The sequence below is a fragment of the Euprymna scolopes genome, chromosome 46 (genome assembly GCF_053919585.1).
Source record: "Euprymna scolopes isolate OS-2025 chromosome 46, ASM5391958v1, whole genome shotgun sequence".
Classification (NCBI taxonomy): Eukaryota; Metazoa; Mollusca; class Cephalopoda; order Sepiida; family Sepiolidae; genus Euprymna; species Euprymna scolopes.
The window spans coordinates 119,734,202-119,755,835 of record NC_136527.1 but is presented as its reverse complement, the minus strand read 5'-3'; the positions used below and the strand labels follow the sequence as shown (position 1 = coordinate 119,755,835).

Below are 21,634 nucleotides of genomic sequence, written 5' to 3'. Positions count from 1 at the left end.
TCGCAAATATAATTAACAAATTTTTACTCAAATATAATTTAACACTTTTGACTTTACCAAATAGAATTAATCTTTTTCTTTAGCAAATATGATTAAAATTTTTCAATTTAGCAAATATAATTAAAAAAAATTAATTTAGAAAATACTAGCGAGGGGTACCCGGCATTGCCCGGGTGTTTGTAAGTGGGTGTTAAAAAAACCTGAAATGTGAAAAAACACAGATGCCCGTGAAAAAAAAAAGAAATGAAGCCTTGAGGCGCAGTTGGAAAATAGTAAAGTGTGAAAAAAAACAGGTGCGCGTTTTTGATTGACGTGATGGCGATAGGTATTCAGCAGTTAGCATTTTGTGCAGGACAGTTTTTAATGAGGTCAATAAATCGGATTGTTTGTTTTTAAAAACCCGCTCCCTGTTTATTAGGGGGAGCGTCTCGTCTCGAAATGAAAGCTACCATCTGATATGACGAAGTCGACATTGACCAAACGTTACTTAACTCTCTAGAGACCACTGACTTTTGGCCAGTAGGTATTTATTTGCTCTCCCACCGAGCAAATTAGGCACAAGGCCGATTTTTAATGTGAAGAGTGAGGGAGGGGGAAGGGAAAAAGGGGACCAGCTCCTGAGAGGTGGGAAATGGGAGCTGGTTAAAGGTCAGGCATGTGGGGTTGCCCCCACATCTGGTCTTTGCTTGCAGTATCTGTCGGAACAGATACTACACCTTGATCTTGTCGCCCGGGCCCTGGAGGGCGCGCAGGCCAGTCTGGCTTTTGGCCAGTAATTAGAGTCGAGTTTCGCTTTTTGTTTATACCGAAAACCAAATATAACGTGTGCCGATGCGGGAAATGTGGAATAATTAACGGTTGAAAGTAAATAAAATTAAATAGACAGGCAAGCTTCATGGTAAAGTGTGAGATATTACAATTTATAGATGATATAAAAAGTCTTAAGAAGTTGTAAAGCGAGCGAACACTTCTCTGAAAGAAGCCTTTTGTGGACATCGAGGAAAAGCATAAAAGCATACATACATTTTCGCTTTTATATATATAGATAATTAATATTTTTAGCAAATATAATTAAAAAATTTTTACTTTAGCAAATATAATTTAAAAAATTACTTTAGCAAATATAATTAATCTTTTACTTAAGCAAATATAATGTAAATTTTTACTTTAGCAAATATAATTTTAAAAAATTTACTTTAGAAAATCTAATTACTCTTATACTTTAGAAAATATGATTAAAAATTTATTACTTTAGCAAATATAATTTTAATTTTTTTTACTTTAGCAAATATGATTTAAAATGTTTTACTTTAGCAAATATAATTTAAAAATTTTTATTTCAGGAAATATAATTAATTTTTTTTACTTTAGTAAATATCATTACAAAAATTTTCTTTTGCAAATATAATTAAAAAACTTTACTTTAGAAAATATAATAATTTTTTTTACTTCAGCAAATATATTTAATCTTTTACTTTAGCAAATCTAATTAAAAACTTTTACTTTTGGTAAATATGATTTTAAAAAATTTACTTTAGCAAATATAATTAAAAAATTTTTACTTTAGCAAATATAATTAAAAAAATATTTTAGTAATATAATTAAACATTTTCTGCTTTAGCAAATATAATTAAAAACTTTTTACTTTAGCCAATATAATTAATAATTTACTTTAGCAAACACTATAAAAAATTAACTTTAGCAAATATAATTAAACATTTTTTACTTTAGCAAATATAATAAATCATTTACTTTAGCAAATACTATAAAAAATTTTACTTTAGCAACTATAATTAAACAATTTTTTACTTTAGCAAATAGAACTAATCTTTTACTTTAGCAAATATAATTAGATTTTTTAATTTAGCAAATACAATTAAAAATCCTTTACTTGAGAAAATGTAGTTGATTTTTCTTTTTAGCAAATGTAATTAAAAGTTTTTTACTTCAGCAAATATAATAAAAAAATTTACTTCAGCAAATATAATTAAAATATTTTACTTTAGCAAATACATTAAACATTTGTTACTTTAGCAAGTATAATTAATCTTATACTTTTAGAAACTATGATTAAAAAATTTATTACTTTAGCAAATATAATCAAAAATTTTTACTTTAGCAAATACATTTAAAAACATTTTACTTTAGCAAATATAATAAATCTGTTACTTTAGCAAATTAATCATTTTTTACTTTAACAAATAGAATAAATCTTTTACTTTAGCAAATATAATTTTAAATGTTTTACTTCAGCAAATATAATTAAAACAATTTACTTTAGAAAATATAATAAAAATTTTTTCCTTTAGCAAATATAATTAATTTTTTTTACTTTAGTAAATATAATTAAAAATTTCTTACCTTAGCAAATATAATTAAAAATATTTTAACTTTGGCAAATATAATTAAAAATTTTTACTTTAGTACATATGATTAAACATTTTCACTTAAAAAATATAATATAAATCTTTTACTTTTGCAAATATAATTAAAAGATTTTACTTTCGCTAATATAATTAATATTCTACTTTAGCAAGTACTATAAAAAAATTATTTTCGCAAATATAATTAAAATATGTTTACTCAACAAAGATTATTAAACATTTTTTACTTTGCCAAATAGAATTAGTCTTTTACTTTTGCAAATATAATTAAAATTTTTCGATTTAGCAAATATAATTTTAAAATTTTACTTTAGCAAATATAATTAAAAACATTTTACTTTAGAAAATATAATTACTCTTTTTTTAGCAAATGTAATAAAAAAATTTAGCAAATATAATTAATCTTTAACTTAAGCAAATAAAATATAAATTTTTACTTTAGCAAATATAATTTTTAAAATTTTACTTTAGCACATCTAATTACTCTTATACTTTAGCACAATATGATTAGAAATTTATTGCTTTAGCAAATATAATTTTAAAAATTTTACTTTAGCAAATAATTAAAATATTTTACTTTATCAAATATAATTAAAAACGTTTTACTTTAGTAAATATAATTCAAAATTTTACTTTAGCAAATATAATACAAAAAATTTTACTTTAACAAATATAATGAAAATTGTTTTACTTCGGCAAATATAATTTATTTGTTGGATTGTGTAGTGGACTTTCGGTCAGCGTTCAAGTTGTGGATAACTTGACAAAGACTAAAAAAATTACTTCTCATGAAAGAGGAGAACTATTTATGGCACAATGGGAGATTCCATTGTGCACACATGGGCCAGTATATTCCTTGGATTGTGATTGGCTGAATCACCTGATTGGATATGCTTGTACATAAATACAAGCCCTCAGTCCAGCTCAATCTGATGTCTGTCTTGTGCATGAGCTGAACCCTTGGTAAGTGTTGCTGCTATTATTATTGTTGTTGTTGTTGTGTGTTATTGACTAACACAGTTCTTTTGATTATTCTACATCTCCCCTCTTCCCCCCCCACGAGTAGGCTGGGTTGTGTGAGAGGTGTATCTCTCTTTTAGGCCTAGTTTGTTGTGTGGTAGTAACCTAGAAAGAGCTCGGGGAATCCTTGATCGAAAGCGTGGGGATATATGTGTGGTTTGTTGTTGGGGTTTGGTTGCTGTGTATGTGCTATTACAGGGAGATAGTGGGATATGCAAGAATGTAGTATCGCTTGAGGGAATTGTTGGTCCTAGTGCTGCACTCGGTATTGGGGTTGGTGTAGGCTTAAGTTCGCATTTTCTGAGGAAACGGCGGTTCCTAAGTGTGATCCTTCCGGATCCGTTAACCCTGATTCGGTACTGTCGATCTGGTAGGGAACTGATGATTTTGCCCGTTGTGTTCCATCTGCGATTGACTGGATTTTGGATGGCTACAGTGTCACCAGCTTGTAATGGTGGAAGGTTGTGGGTATATTTATTGTATCTTTCTACTATTTTTGCATTGCGGTGGTGGAGCATTTCCTCGCGATGTTGTGCCGCTGACACCCATTCAGGATGAGGCTTGTAGAGGATTGGCTGTGATGGGATGGAGTCACGTAGTCGACGGTGAAGTAATAATTGGGCCGGTGATAGGCCAATGCTTTGGATTGGGGTATTCCGATACTGCAAGATGGCCCGGGCAACACTGTCATTGTCCAAGGAACCGTGGGGGCCTGTGTTTCCTTTCACAATCCTCTTTGCAGTTTTTACTGCGAGCTCTGCCCTGCCATTGGATTGGGGATACGCAACAGAAGATAATCTGTGCCTAACACACCATGTTTTCAGAAATTCTTGGAACGTGCTGGAAGTGAAAGGTGGGCCGCCATCGGTGCTGAGTTCTTCTGGGGCACCATATGTTTGGAACAGTTGTCGGCATATGGACATCAATTTGGTTGTAGTAGTGTGACCTGATTCTAGGCGGTATAAAATTAGCCAACCAGTTAGCCTATCTGCGCAGGCAAGGTATGTGTGATCTCCAACATAAAAAATATCCATGACGATTTGTTGGAATGGCCACTCTGGGGATCGTGTTAGAATGATAGGCTCCCTTGGTTGACTAGGTGCGATGGTTGAGAATACCATGCAATTCGCTCTAATACTGCGGATTGATGCATCCATCCCTGGCCAGTACACCGATTCGTTGGCACGTGCTTTCATGCCGACTACTCCTTGGTGTGCAGAATGCAGGCAGTGTAGGACCTTTTTTCGTTGTGTTTTGGGGATGACGATCCTTCGATCCAACAATACTAGACCATTATTCTTTACTTTAGCAAATAAAATTAACATTTTTTACTCTTGAAAATATAATTAAAATTTTTTACTTTAGCCAATATAACTAAAATATTTTACCTTTAGCAAGTATAAGTTTAAATTTTTTACTTTAGCAATTATAATTAAAAACGTTTTGACTTTAGCAAATATGATTTTAAATTTTTCACTTTAGGAAATATAATTAATTTTTTTTATTTTAGTAAATATCATTAAAAAATTTTACTTTTTAAAATATAATTAAAAAATTTACTTTAGCAAATATAATTTAAAAAATTACTTTTAGTAAATATAATTAAAAACATTTTACTTTAGCAAATATAATTAAATAAATTTATTTTAGGAATATAATCAAACATTTTCTGCTTTAGCAAATATAATTAAGCATTTTTTATTTTGGCAAATAAAATTAATATTTTGCTTTAACAAATATAATAATTTTTTTTTACTTTAGCAAATATAATTAAACAATTTTTTACTTTAGCAAATATGTATTAATCTTTTACTTTAGCAAAAATAATTAATTTTTTACTTTAGACAATTTATTTAAAAAATGTTTACTTTAGCAAATATGATTAATATTTTACTTTAGCAAATATAATTAATATTTTACTTTAGCAAATATAATTAATCTTTTACTTTAGCAAATATTATTAATCTTTTACTTTAACAAATATAATTAATTTTTTACTTTAACAAATGTAATTAATCTTTATCTTTAGCAAATATAATTAATCTTTTACTTTAGCAAATATAATTAATCTTTTACTTTATCAAATATACTTAATCTTTTACTTTAGCAAATATAATTAATCTTTTACTTTAGCAAATACAATTAATCTTTTACTTTAGCAAATATAATTAATCTTTTACTTTAGCAAATATAATTAATCTTACTTTAGCAAATATAATTAATCTTACTTTAGCAAATATAATTAATCTTTTACTTTAGCAAATATAATTAATCTTTTACTTTAGCAAATATTATTAATCTTTTACTGTAGCAAATATAATTAATCTTTTTTTTTAGGAAATAAAATTAATCTTTTTCTTTAGGAAATAAAATTAATCTTTTTTCTTTAGCAAATATTATTAATATTTTACTTTAACAAATATAATTAATTTTTTACTTTAACAAATATAATTAATCTTTATCTTTAGCAAATATAATTAATCTTTTACTTTAGCAAATATAATTAATCTTTTACTTTAGCAAATATTATTAATCTTTTACTTTAGCAAATATAATTAATATTTTACTTTAGCAAATACAATTAATCTTTTACTTTAGAAAATATAATTAATCTTTTACTTTAGCAAATATAATTAATCTTTTTCTTTAGCAAATATTATTAATCTTTTACTTTAGCAAATATAATTAATATTTTACTTTAGCAAATATAATTAATCTTTTACTTTAGCAAATATTATTAATCTTTTACTTTTGCAAATATTATTAATCTTTTACTTTAGCAAATATAATTAATCTTTTACTTTAGCAAATATAATTTATCTTTTACTTTAGCAAATATAATTAATCTTTTACTTTAACAAATACAATTAATCTTTTACTTTAACAAATATAATTAATCTTTTACTTTAGCAAATATAATTAATCTTTTACTTTAGCAAATATAATTAATCTTTTACTTTAGCAAATATAATTAATCTTTTACTTTATCAAATATAATTAATCTTTTACTTTAGCAAATATAATTAATCTTTTACTTTAGCAAATATAATTAATCTTTTTCTTTAGCAAATATTATTAATCTTTTACTTTAGCAAATATAATTAATCTTTTACTTTAGCAAATATAATTAATCTTTTACTTTAGCAAATATAATTAATCTTTTACTTTAGCAAATATAATTAATCTTTTACTTTATCAAATATAATTAATCTTTTACTTTAGCAAATATAATTAATCTTTTACTTTAGCAAATATAATTAATCTTTTTCTTTAGCAAATATTATTAATCTTTTACTTTAGCAAATATAATTAATATTTTACTTTAGCAAATATAATTAATATTTTACTTTAGCAAATACAATTAATCTTTTACTTTAGCAAATATAATTAATCTTTTACTTTAGCAAATATAATTAATCTTTTTCTTTAGCAAATATAATTAATATTTTACTTTAGCAAATATAATTAATATTTTACTTTAGCAAATACAATTAATCTTTTACTTTAGAAAATATAATTAATCTTTTACTTTAGCAAATATAATTAATCTTTTTCTTTAGCAAATATTATTAATCTTTTACTTTAGCAAATATAATTAATATTTTACTTTAGCAAATATAATTAATATTTTACTTTAGCAAATATAATTAATATTTTACTTTAGCAAATACAATTAATCTTTTACTTTAGAAAATATAATTAATCTTTTACTTTAGCAAATATAATTAATCTTTTACTTTAGCAAATATAATTAATCTTTTACTTTAGTTAATATAATTAATCTTTTACTTTAGCAAATATAATTAATCTTTTACTTTAGCAAATATGTTTAATCTTTTACTTTAGCAAATATTATTAATCTTTTACTTTAGCAAATATAATTAATCTTTTACTTTAGGAAATAAAATTAATCTTTTACTTTAGCAAATATAATTAATCTTTTACTTTAGCAAATATTATTAATTTGTTTATTTAGCAAATATAATTAATCTTTTACTTTAACAAATATAATTAATCTTTTGGTTTAGCTAATATAAATATAAATAAATATAATTAATCTTTTACTTACGTTGTGCTAAAAACACTCCAGATAAGAATAAACGTCGGATTAATCAAAATAGCACAAGCATTTACATCTCATCACAAATATTCAAAATTGTAAATTCATTTTGTTTACAAACAAATATTACATTAAGATGTAATTATTATATTTTGTTTACAAACAAGTCTTGTATGTAGAAGTACTAATTATATTTTTGTTTTTACATGGAAAAGCACTAATTATATTGTATTTTGCCAGAATAATGATGTTTGAACATTTTTTATGATTTACAGACCCACCCTCAAACCCACAGTAAGAATTCCTTTAATGCAGAGCCAACCCATTTTTTCTTAGTAGAGAAAAAGTATCATGCTTTCAACACCTGAAGAAGGCGACAGGATGCAGCGACCGAAACGTTGTGCTAATAACACAAAGATAAAAGTAATAGTCTGATTAATCAAAATAACACCAGCATTCATAACTCATCTCCAAAATTCAGAATTGTAAATCCATTTTGTTTACAAAGAAATATTACATGAAGAAATACTAATTATATTTTGTTTTTTTTAACAATAACTAATTTGTTCACATTTTTATAAGTATATGTTTAAAAAATTAAATAATATCCCATGAAATCTATTTTATATATTTATTTTATATTTTCAGAGTTTGCAGCAATCAACAGAAATCAATTATTTGATAAGAATGGATCTTCATTTTCCGTTGATGATGTAAGAAACTCATAACATATTTGGAAAAAAAATGCATGGAAAAAATGCAAATAAATTATACATCGATAATGTTTAAGAAAAATACAAATTTTATTATCTCAACAGAATAAACATTCACTAAAACTAAAATCAGTACAAATTCGAGTTGATAAAATGAAAACATAGTTTACTAACAAAGGTGAAAATATGTGAATGTTTAAGAGTTGCTTTGGTTTTTGCAAAATAAACTAAAAATCGGAAAAATGCATGAAAATAACTATGCAAAAAATCATACGTTTATAATAAAAGAAAACTTAAAGTCTAAGGCGAAACAAGAAAATTATTTCTTTAAAAATCTAGTGAATCAAAGACCAACGCTTAAGTAAAATAGAAACAAAGGGAAAAGAAATTTAAAAAATCTGCAATAAATGTAGGTGGTTTTTATTAGTGAAAATCAGTTTTATTGTGGAACATTCGAACACGTACTATAGATTAATAATTTTATTAAATTGTGTTTTTTCCCATTGAGAGTGTGGGCAACCTGATTTCTGGTTGCAAAGTCCTACTTGGAGATGGTTATTATACAGATCGCCATAACGGAGTTTGCAAATACCTTCACTGGAAGATATGTAAGAAACTCAACATTCAGTGTAGTAAAAAATCCTGGGAACATATACCCGAACGAACAGTTGGGAATGACAACTACACTATTCACTATGACTACATAATCCCTACTGCTACATATCTAGAAAACGCAGCTGTTAAACCAGATATAGTGATTTGGGACAGAGCAAACAAAAAAGCGACCGTAATAGAGGTCAGTGTACCCAATGATACAGGGCTTAAACGAGCTGAGAGGGAAAAGATAAAGTATCAAGGACTTATGTATAATATGAAATGAAATTGGAAATTAAAAGACGTTTCAATTATACCAGTCATCATAGGAGCAACTGGGCTTATGAAAAAGAACTTTAAAAAGTACATAGCAAGCATACCCGGTGAAGCAAGTGCAAGTGAAATACAAACGATTGCACTGAAAGGGACGGCTAGAATCCTGAAAAGATCTCTTGGTTTTACTCACTAAAATAGGGGTAAATGTCAGACATCTGGTTGGATGTCCCATCCCCTAGAAGAAAAAGTTTAAGAAAAATGAAAAAAAAAGAGACAAACCGCATTCTTGTGAAATATGTGGTTCTTCTTTTAGATGTAATTCACATTTGTTAAACCATATACGAACACATACAGGAGAGAAACCACATTCTTGTGAAGTATGTGGTTCTTCTTTCACACAGAAACCACATTTGTTGCAACATATGTTAATACATACGGGGGACAAGCCACATTATTGTGAAGTATGTGGTTCTTCTTTTACACATAAGACAACTTTATTGCGACATATGTTTACACATACAGGAGAAAAACCACATTCTTGTGAAATATGTGAGTATTCTTTTACACAGAAGTCACATTTATTGCGACATATGCGAAAACACACAGGAGACAAACCACATTCTTGTGAAGTATGTGGTTCTTCTTTTATACAGAAATCATCTTTGTTGCATCATATGTTTACACATACAGGTGATAAACCACATTCTTGTGAAGTATGTGGTAATTCTTTTACATGGAAGTCATCTTTGTTGAGACATATGCGAACACATACAGGAGACAAACCACATTCTTGTGAAGTATGTAGTTCTTCTTTCACATGTAAGTCATCGTTGTTGCGACATATGCAAACACATACAGGAGAAAAACCACATTCTTGTGAAGTATGTTATTCTTCTTTTGCACGAAAGTCAAATTTATTGCAACATCTGTTTACACATACAGGAGACAAACCACATTCTTGTGAAGTTTGTGGTTCTTTTTTTAGATGTAATTCACATTTGGTGAATCATATGCGAACACATACAAGTGAAAAACCACATTCTTGTGAAGTATGTGGTTCTTCTTTTGCACGAAAGTCATATTTGTTGCTACATATGCGAACACATACAGGAGAGAAACCATATTCTTGTGAAGTATGTGGTTCTTCTTTTACAGAGAAGTCATCTTTGTTGCAACATATGCGAACACATACAGAAGACAAACCACATTCTTGTGAAGTATGTAGTTCTTCTTTTACAGAGAAGTCATATTTGTTGCGACATATGCAAACACATACAGGAGACAAACCACATTCTTGTGAAGTATGTGGTTCTTCTTTTGCACGAAAGTCATCTTTAATGCAACATCTGTTTACACATACAGGAGACAAACCACATTCTTGTGAAGTATGTAGTTCTTCTTTTAGATGTCATTCACATTTGGTGAATCATATGCGAACACATACAGGTGAGAAAACACATTCTTGTGAGGTATGTGGTTCTTCTTTTTCAATGAAGTCATCTTTGTTGCGACATATGCGAACACATACAGGAGAGAAACCATATTCTTGTATAGAATGTGGTTCTTTTTTTTCACAAAAGGCACATATGTTGCGACATATGCAAACACATACAGGAGACAAATTAATTAATTAAGCTATTAATCAACAAGACCGTCCTAGAAGACTGTAGGAAGAGACACAAAAACCTGAGCATGGCATGGATTGATTACCAGAAGGCATTTGACAGTGTGCCACACTCATGGCTACTTCGGTGCCTTGAGTTATACAAAGTCCACCCGGTAATTAGAAAAACAATGGCTGCTCACCTTAAGATGTGGAAAACTACAATATCATTAAATCACAATGGAGGAAAAACCATCATCCCTGAAGTAAAAATCAAAAAGGGAATATTTCAAGGTGATAGCTTATCTCCCTTACTCTTCTGTATGGCAATAGACCCACTAAGCAAGCTCCTGAATAAAAATGAGGCGCCTACAATTTGAGTCAGGGACGCCATCGAGATCCAAGCAAGAGAATAAACCATCTGCTCTTCATGGATGACCTTAAGCTGTATGCTAGCTCTGACACCGATCTGCACCACCTTCTGCAGGTAGTACACACATTCTCCAGTGACATCGGAATGAAGTTTGGCCTGGATAAATGTGCCAAATGTACACTCAGAGCTGGGAAGAAGACCCACACAGAAAATATGCAGCTTAATGAAAACATCGACATCAGGGATCTAGAAGAGCATGAGCCTTACAAGTACCTTGGCATTGAGGAAAACGAGAACATACAACATGCCAAGATGAGGGAGAAGATTAGTAAAGAATATGTACGCCGGGTGAGGAAAATATGCAAAGCCCAGCTCACCAATAAAAATAAAATTACTGCCATAAACCAGTTTTCTATGCCAGTAATGACATACAGCTTTGGTATCATTGACTGGCCACAAAAATACATCAACCGGCTAGATGTAAAGACACGGAAGCTACTAACGCTTCATAAAATAATATATAGAAATCAGTGTCTTCCAAGGCTGTATGTGCCCAGGGGAGAAGGAGGTCTGGGACTCTCAGAGATTAATCATCAACATAGGGCAACTATTGTGAGCACCGGTCAGTATCTGAGAAGCTCCCAAAATGACACCCTCTCAATAGTATATGAACATCAAGAGACAAGAGCCAGCAGAACAACATTAGTCACCCAGCTGGCCAAACATTTTGGTCAGAGTTGTCTCTCAGATGAGGACGAAACACCAAACAAGTGTGCCACAGAAATAGCAAGAAAGAGCCGGCAGAAATATACCGAGACCTTTCAACAGATGAACCTTAAAGAATGGGACCAACATCAGTGTGCAAAGTATTTTCTGGGGGAACCTTCTCGGGAATACATAGATAAAGAAGGTTCTTTGGACTGGCTCAAAAGAGGATCCCTCCACCACGATCAGGAAAGGGTCATAATGGCTGCCTAAGACCAGGGATTGATGACCAATGCATTCAAGAAGATGGCAGGGATCAGTAATGATAATAAATGCAGATTCTGCCACACAGAATTGGAAAATGTTGGTCATCTGATATCAAGTTGCAAAGTTCTTCTAGGGGACGGCTACTATACAGCGAGACATGATGGAGTATGCAAGTACCTCCACTGAATCATCTGTAAAAAATTAAACATCCAATGTAGCAGCAAGTCCTGGGAACATCAACCTGAAAAAACAGTTGGAAATGATTTATATACCATACATTACGACCATGTAATCCCTACAGCCACCTACCTTGAAAATGCTGCTGTGAAACCTGACATAGTTATATGGAATAAGTCAGAGAGAGTTGCAACCTTGATTGAAGTGAGTGTTCCTAATGATGGCGGTCTTAACAGAGCTGAAAGAGAGAAACAGACCAAATACTAAGGTCTCATGTATGATATGAAAAGAAACTGGAACCTAAAGGGGATATCGATCATACCAGTTATCATAGGTGCCACAGGACTTATGAAGAAGAACCTGAAGTCCTACCTAACTAATATTCCTGGTGAACCAAGTGCAAAAGAGATTCAGACAATTGCACTTAAGGGAACAGCGAGGATACTAAAAAGAGCTCTCGGTTGGTTTCAATAAAAAAGCGGGGCAATGTTTGCAGCTTGTTTGGCTGCCCCATACCCGGCATTACAATCTTCAAAGGAAGAAAAAAAAGAGACAAATCACATTTAGACAAAAGTTAACTTTAAATGATATTCGTATTTACATATGGAAGAAAAACATGAAGTGCTGAAGACAAATATGTTGAACTTATAACGATTTTCTCGATCAGACTCCTAATAGATCTGATATTTTCTTGGCTACAATACTTTCAATATTAACTTTCATAATCCAGAGATATAAATATTTAATTACTGTAACCTACCATTTACTGGTTAAACGATGATGTTCAATAAAGTATAATATATTATGTTTTTGCAACCAATTTACTTATATACACATTAGTTATTATTTTTACACACACACACATATATATATACATATATATACACGCATATGTTTTAATGTAACCTTACAAATAATTATTAAAAACTAAATGATATTCGTATTTACATATGGAAGAAAAACATGTATGAAGTGCTGAAGATCAGACTCCTAATAGATCTTATATTTTCTTGGCTACAATACTTTCAATATTAACTTTCATAATCCAGAGATATAAATATTTTATTACTGTAACCTACCATTTACTGGTTAAACGATGATGTTCAATAAAGTATAATATATTATGTTTTGGCAAATAATTTACATCCGATTTAATATATTTGCACTACAAGCTAATCAACGAATATAAAGTCATAAAGTAATTAATCAATATGTATGTGTCTACCATTTTTAAAACGAATAATACTTTTTTTATGGTGTTCTTGGGTAATTATTTGTTTCATGAGTTTTCTGATTTTTTTTTTTTTGTACTCGACGAATGTAAAATTCACTTGATTATTTTCTGGACACTCGACTGACTTTCAAGATGGTGTTGTAACTTAAACACCCCTAAAAATTCATCCACTTCTTGTTCTAAAAATAAAAAAATAATTTAAGTAAAATCCAATTACGCGAGCAAACAAAAAAAAATTCAGAGGCGCAAAGCTTTAAAAAATACGCCCATGCAAATTCTGCAAGGAACAAAACTTAAACTGTGTTTTTTTTTTCGCAAACGTAGTTAAAAGCATACCACGTGATAATAGAGTGTACGGCTGTACCAATCCATGCTCAAAAAAGATTTAATTTTCAAAATTTTTTTCTCACCGCCTGGAAATACTTAAATGAATTCATGCTCACTCTTCACTCATTTTTCTATTCATGTCATGCTCTGTATTTTTTCGCCAGCATGACAAAACATGATTATCACATGCACACACAGACAGAGAAGCGCTCATCCACGTGCATGCACGCACATGGTGAATAATGCAGACAGTCGGCCGCATGCAAGGACATTTACCTTCTTTATCGTATTACACACAAAACATAAGCGAGAAAAACAAAGGACACTCTCTGCTTTTTCTTATTAAAATAACAGTCTCAATAACTTTGAAATTTGCAAAAACTGTCTACCCAGACATGTGTAAATAAACACCGTTACTTTCACATGTTTTATTTTTATTTTATTTGTGGTGGATGACCGGAAATGTGAAACAAACACACACGACTACAAGTTTGTGACACCCGCCATTCAAAAGGTCCTTACAAGTTTATCCTGAATGTGAAACAAGTTGGTGATCATGAACGTGAAACAAACACATATTCTATGATGTACCATCTCCATAAAAACAAAACTATATGAAGGCACGCTTGCATAATTTGGCCCGAATTCTCAGGAATTCCTGTCAAGCATGGATTGGGTGAGACCAGAATCATCAGTTTCAGCTGAGCGTTGTAACAGAAACAATATCATAACAAACAAACCGAGGGGAAATGCAAATAATAAAAAAATATCAAAAACCTATCTTAAAATTACTGAATGTTTTAAAATTTATTTTAATCATGTTTTTTTTCCAAATTTTTTTCGATAAATTTGTTTTCTTTTTCATCAAGACAAGATGAATGCCTTACTTTTTTAACCGTAAATTGTTAGGTGTAAATACAGAATTTTTTAAAGACTTGTTCAGTCAAGTTTTTTGTTATTTGTAGACAGCATATTCTTCTAGGTGTAAGTAAAAGTTTTTTTAAAGACTTGTTCAGTCAAGTTTTTTTTATTTATAGACAGCATATTCTTCTAGGTGTAAGTAAAAGTTTTTTTTAAAGACTTGTTCAGTCAAGTTTTTTTTATTTATAGATAGCATATTCTTCTAGGTGTAAGTAAAATTTTTTTTAAAGACTTGTTCAGTCAAGTTTTGTTTTATTTATAGACAGCATATTCTTCTAGGTGTAAGTAAGTTTTTTTATAGACTTATTGTTCAGTCAAGTTTTTATTTATTTATAGAGAACATATTATTCTAGGTCTTCAAGAGAGCCACAGAGTTTCAGATCGTCCATAAAGAGTAAATAATTTACTCTTTTATTTTCCAACTTGCTTCTGCCCATGCTGAGATTGTATCCAGCAGTTTATGTAGCTTACTTAGTGGATCACTTGTGAGGCAGAAAAGGACCGGTGAGAGGCTGTCTCCCTAGAATGTTCCTCGTTTGATCTTTATGTTTGAGGTCTGTAACCTTCTTCCTATATGCTGTAGTGTAATTGATGAGCACCATTCGGTCATTTGCTTCTGAAGGAATGATGTAATATCGCTGTGCACATTATACAGCTGTAAACAGCGTAGTACCAAGTGATGAGGTATACTGTCAAAGACTTTTTGTAATCAATCCAGGCAATAGAGAGATTTCATTATCTTCTGCAGTCTTCTAGCATTGTTCTATTTACAAGGAGTTGGGCTTTTTGTCAAGCTTTTTCCTCGTACACCCCTTCTGCTCATTTTCGAGGTAATTGTGAGCAGTCAGATGGCCGTATGTTGCATCAGCAATTATCCCTGTTAGGAGCTTGTACGTTGTTGTAAGACAGCAGATTGGTCGAGATTTGTTAGCCATGTGGATGTCCTCATTTTGGGTAATAAGTGATGTCCTGCCTAGAGTAAGCAACTCAGGCGGCTTTTCATCATCACTGATGATTCTATTAAATGCCTTGCCATGTTGATGTCCGTTCAGAATGCCTTGGCACATTTACGTCCGCTCAGTTTTTTTTTTCAGCCAGAAATTTGGTATGTGGTCTATTCCTGGGGTCTTTAAATTACTGCATTGAGCTACCTTTGTGGGAATTCAAATTCCAGCCAACAGACACACAGACATACATCGGTACTCCCAGGCTAACTCGATTGTCGCCCTTTAACACTGATAACCGGAGAGCGACACGGCCACGTGACTTCCTGTTTCTTTCTTTTCTCTTTTTCTTTTCCGCTGAACTCTCGACCAGTAAAGATGTAAAAAAACGCATGCTTCAGTGGCCATCAATTAACTCTCCTGACTAAGCGCCAGTAACGTTACTCCTTCACAACAAACTCATGTAAATTTATGTAAATAAATTTGCATTCTTTTGTTCATCAAAATGTACTAGCTTCAGTAAGCCACCAAGGCGGCTCTTCATCACCACTGATGATTCTATTGAATGTTTTGGCATATTGATGATGAAATCCGCTAAGTTTTTTTCAGCCAGAAATTTGGTATGTGGTCTATGCCTGGGGTCTTGAAATTACTGCATTGAGCTACCTTTGTGGGAATTCAAATTCCCAGCCAACGGACACACAGATACAAAAAGATAATCCCAGGCTAACTCGTTTGTCGCCCTTTAACTGTGATATCCGGAGAGCGACACAGCCACGTGACTTACTGTTTCTTTTCTGTTTTTCTTTTCCGCTGAACTCTCGACTAGTGAAGATGTAAGAAAGAGCGCGCTCTCGTGAGTAAGCGCAAGTAACGTTACTCCTTCTCACTGAACTCTTTTCTCGCTATCCTTATTATTTCTCATGCAAATTCATGTAAATCTGCATTCTTTTGCTCATCTCAATCGGTTTCTCATCATTATGCGACCCTTTGCTTCTCTATCATGCTACCATACATTCATTTCTCCACTGACATGGAGGATGGGATCGTCTATAACACACAAGAGTAGATAGAGTTCAAAATAGACTTCGTAGCCTCGTAGGAGATGTCCTTTTCTCTTCCTTACAACCTTTATCTCACAGAAGAGATGTTGCGAGTTTGTCTCTGGTGTATCGTTATTTTCATGGAAAGTGTTCGAATGAGCTTCAATCTATGGTCCCCCCTCGCCAAACTTTCACAAGAAACACTCGTCTAGCTGTAAACACTATCAATAATTTCCCCCGCTCTTTATCTGTGCCTAAACCTAAACGTAGATTCCATGAACAAAGCTTTTTTCTTAGAACTGCACGCCTGTGGAATTGTCTTCTGTTTTCCTGCTTTCCGGCTGACTACAATATGGTTGTCTTCAAGTCTAACGTAAATAAGTTCTTGATGAGCCGTTCCATATAAGTTATCAACTTTACCAAATTTTCATTACTAATGATTATTATATTGTCCAATTTCTACTGTACACTCTTTAACCCTTATCCTTGAGTGGCCTCTTGGCCTTGATAATGTGGTGATGCCTATGTAAAAAAAAAAAAAAACAAGCAGATCATTCTGTCCTCCTACAAAGTGCTAGATCTTGACGCGATCTCTTTCAAGAATAATGACCCAACGAATATTTCTCATAAAGCTGAACAATCTACGTTAAAAATATTTTAAAAAACAAGAAAAGAAGAAAAAAAAAAACTTTTTCGTCTCATTCTCAAATATTTACCGCCCAACACACGTGCGTCGATTATCTATTGTCCACCCCACCATCTTTATTTTAGCTAAAACGTAAACACAACTGCCTTCGAAAAAAAAAAAAACCCAAACCTTTTCCATAGCAACCTAAATAATTATAAACACAAAGTTTTAGCTATATTCACTCACATTAAAAAAATTTTATTCTCTTCTTCACATTTTTTATGAAACGCATTTATGAATTACGATGTCTGTTAAAAGCTTCGGCGATATCAACAGACTTCATAAACATTTCGATTTTTCTCACGAACGATGCACTTTGCCGTTATTGATGTAACGATGTTATCGTTTCGTTTCGTTACAATCCTAGGTTTGTAACAACGTTATCATTTCGCTTCATGACAAAATAAAGGCCTCCATGTTTTATATTTAAAACTAACAACACGCGTCTTTTCGTTTTTTCTCTCTATTAATCAACCACACAACACGAGCTAACACAGCATGACATGGTGACAACGGCGAGATAAAGGGAAAAATAAAATAAAACAACGATGAAAGTTAGACATTATTTTTTTTTTACTTTTTTTTTCTCTTTTCTTTTCGAACCAAAACTTCGTAAAACACACACACACACACACACGCTCGTTGAAGCTCGCAACAACACTACTGCTACCATGGCTAATATATCGATACCAGTTCCCATTCTCGACTGGGACTCGCCGTACACTGCAGAGTCATTCAAGATATTCAACGTTTGGAACTTTATTTCACAGCGAAGGGAACTAAAGAAGAAGAGAAAGTGCCTATCATTCTACTCGCAACTGGCGAGGAAGGAATTCGTAGATACAACAGTTGGTCTATGTCAAACGAAGACCGGAGAGACGCCAACAAAATTTTCAACGCATTTTTGGAGCAGCTGGAACCGGCAACCAACCACCGTATATGTAGGCTCGAACTCAGTAGATACCAACAAAAACCTACCGAGACGACAGACATATTTCTAAACAGGTGTCGCTTACAGGCGAAGAAATGCGATTTCACAGCCCATGAAATAAACGAACGTTTAGTAGAAATACTGATAGCCAACACGCCCATACCAGACTTACAAAAAGAACTGTTGAACAAGCCAAAGGGCTACACAACAGAAGAGGCTGTGAAATTGGCACGCACATATGAGGCTTCAGCCGTGTATATAAACAAAATACACCAACTACATGGCCTGTCACAGATAGACACCATAAATCGCGGTGGTCGCGAACGCCAGGAAGGCAACAGAAATACCAGCAACTTGTGTAAAAATTGTGAACGGGACCGCCGGTTTGGCAAGGAGCATTGCCCTGCCAAGAACGACATATGCAGCTCCTGCGGGAAAATGGGCCATTGGGCCAAATTGTGCTTCTCAGCGAGACTCGGACCCAGGAAACAAGAAAAACCCTGGCACAAAAGCCGCAGCCAGCCAAGGCACAGACAACATGGAACAGGCCGAAAAGTCGACAGCGTTGCTGAACATGACGACCAAGCCACAACAAAACTACATGCGGCGATGGAGCACCTCACATTCAGCACTATTAACAGTGAACATCCACTGCACAAACAAAAAACAACACAAAATGAAGCGTTTGTCAATATCAACGTTATATTGACAGACCACCCAGGTACGCACAGCCTCAAACTGAAGGTAGACACGGGTGCACAGGCAAACACACTACCTTTACGCATATTCCGCAGGCAGTATATGCCCCTCCGCCATAAACGAAGACGGAAACCCAATACCTGGATCACTAAACCCAACGAAATGCGTACTGACAGCATACAACAACACTGAAATAAAATGCCATGGCACCACAAACATCAGGTGCAAATACAAGGACTCTTCATGGCTCAACACTCAATTTCATGTGGTCAACACTCCAGGACCAGCTATACTGGGCCTGCCAACATCTGGAGCCTTCAACGTTGTGACAATGAACTGTGCCATATCCGTTCAGCAACAACCTATCAACAGCATAGATGATCTGATGCCTTTATATCCCGTCAGATTCGACCGCATTGGCGAGTTCAAGAAAACGCAACCACCACATGAAGAGAAACTTGAAGTGCGAAGACAAGAATAAGAACGACAACGGCTTGAAGAAGAACGGATCCGGGCTGAAGAAATTCAGAAACAAGAAGAATTACAGCGGCAGGAAGAGTTAAGGCGTCAAGAAGAATTACGCCGCCAAGAAGAATTGCACCACCAAGAGGAATTACGCCGCCAGGAAGAATTATGACAACAGGAAGAGTTACGAAGACAAGAAGAATTACGGAGGCAAGAATTACGGAAACAGCAAGAACAGCAGCGGAAACAGCAGCAGGAGCAAGAAGCCCGTCAGCAGCAGCAGCAGCAAGAAGCTTTGCGTAAAGTCAAACAAAAGCCGAAAGAACAATTGGCAAAAATACAACTTCCTGCTGGTGCCAATTGGGCCAAGACCAATTCTGCTGCTGCCCACGCTGTGTCACTTGCTGAAATCCAACAGGAAGAAGAGTGTCGACGTAAAGCTGAAGCCCAACAATTACTTCTCCAACAGCAGCAACAGCAGCAGCAGCAACAACAACAACTTCTTTTGCAGCAGCAACAGCAACAACAACAACAACAGCAGCAGCAACAGCAACAACAAGAAGCAACCAATTCATCTGCACAGCAGGCGAAGATATGGGCCAAAAATAAAGTAACTGTGTCGAAATCAGCTGCAAAATCGTTGCTTGAAATCCAACAGGAACAGGCAAAACAATTGGAAGAGGAGAAGAAAAAGAAAAAAAAATAACAACGCCCAACCTCAACAACCAGCACCGAAAGTCTCTATGCCATTGTCGACTGCCGCATGGGGTCGTACTTCTCCTGTGTTATCAACCTCTCCTACCTCCGGCTGGAGCTGTGAGTCATCTCCCTGGCAAGTGCAGGCAAGCAGCAAATCAAATGCCAGTTCAACATGGGAAGTTCAAAAGAATAATAAAAAGCAGTCAGTCTCATCTCCTACCAAAAATAGCAACGCAACGATTGATACAAACAGTTTTCCCAGTCTGACTGCAACAACGTCTTAAAACACAAAAACAAAATCATCCAAAAACAAACATAATACGGATGGTGTGCTAAAATTGTTTCAGTCATCCAATTCAAATGATGATTTTATTCATTGGCCCGAATCTCTGCTTAAGAACCTCAAAGTTAACCTTGATGTTCCAACCTTTGTGGCCTTTCTTCAAGAAGTCGATTCCCAGAAAGAGGTTATTGACTACGTACATTCTTACCTGGGAGAGAGCAAAGTTGTTGCTGAATTCACCCGCCAATTTTTAGAAAAACGAACTACACTAAAGAAAAGTGGTCAACAAACGAAACCAACCAGCAACAAGAAAACAACCACCAAGATCAGGATCAAATATATGATGCTTTTAAACAAAGGCAACACAAGCAAACGAAATATTTTGACCAGCATGCGCTCAAGGAAGACCTACCATCTTTATATCCTGGCCAGAGGGTAAGAGCATAAAACCCTACACACGGAAACTGGGACTTAGCAACCGTAGCTTCTCAAGCAGATGGTCCCCGATCATATCTCCTACAAACTGCAAACGGATATATGATACGGAGAAACCGGCAGCATATTAGGAGTGCTCCAATAAGGCCAACACCACCACAAACGCCAAAGCATGTAACATTTGCAGAACCACCTGCATGTACAACTCAGTTTCCACAAAGAGACTCCCAACAATACACTCGCAGTGGCAGGATGGTACGACCACCATCAAAAATGAACTTGTGAAAATTTCTAGAGAAGTATAGCAAGCAATTCATGGGGCAGAATAATCCCCTGCTTCGCTGTAGCTATTCAGGCAGTCTACCCTGAATTATCCCTTACCTTTTATCATATATTGAATATGCTCAATATCATAATCTTAATATTCGTAAAGGGGGATGTAACAATGTTATCGTTTCGTTTCGTTACAATCCTAGTTTTGTAACAACGTTATCATTTTGTTTCATGACAATCCTTGTTTTGTAACAACCACGCATGCGAACTGAAAATAAAGGCCTCCATGTTTTATATTTAAAACTAACAACACGCGTCTTTTCGTTTCTCTCTATTAACCAGCCACACAACACGAGCTAACACAGCGTGACACTATTAATCTCCAAATAAAATTATTAACGATTAATTTACAATTAATTTCACCTCCAAACGTATTTACTAATTACACTATTAATCTCAAAACCAAAATCATTACCGATTAATTTACAATTAGTTTCAACTCCAAACGTATTTACTAATA

The 21,634-nt window shown here is 33.0% G+C and overlaps 1 protein-coding gene across 1 annotated transcript; it reads left to right on the top strand.

The window, feature by feature from the left end:
* The first annotated feature begins 19,290 nt into the window (after positions 1–19,290).
* LOC145270204 (uncharacterized) lies at positions 19,291–20,732 on the top strand. The gene is made up of 2 exons (XM_080125837.1): positions 19,291–19,422; positions 19,603–20,732. Exons 1-2 carry the CDS (start codon positions 19,291–19,293, stop codon positions 20,128–20,130), a joined length of 660 nt encoding a protein of 219 aa, XP_079981963.1. The 3' UTR covers positions 20,131–20,732.
* Positions 20,733–21,634: the final 902 nt, after the last annotated feature.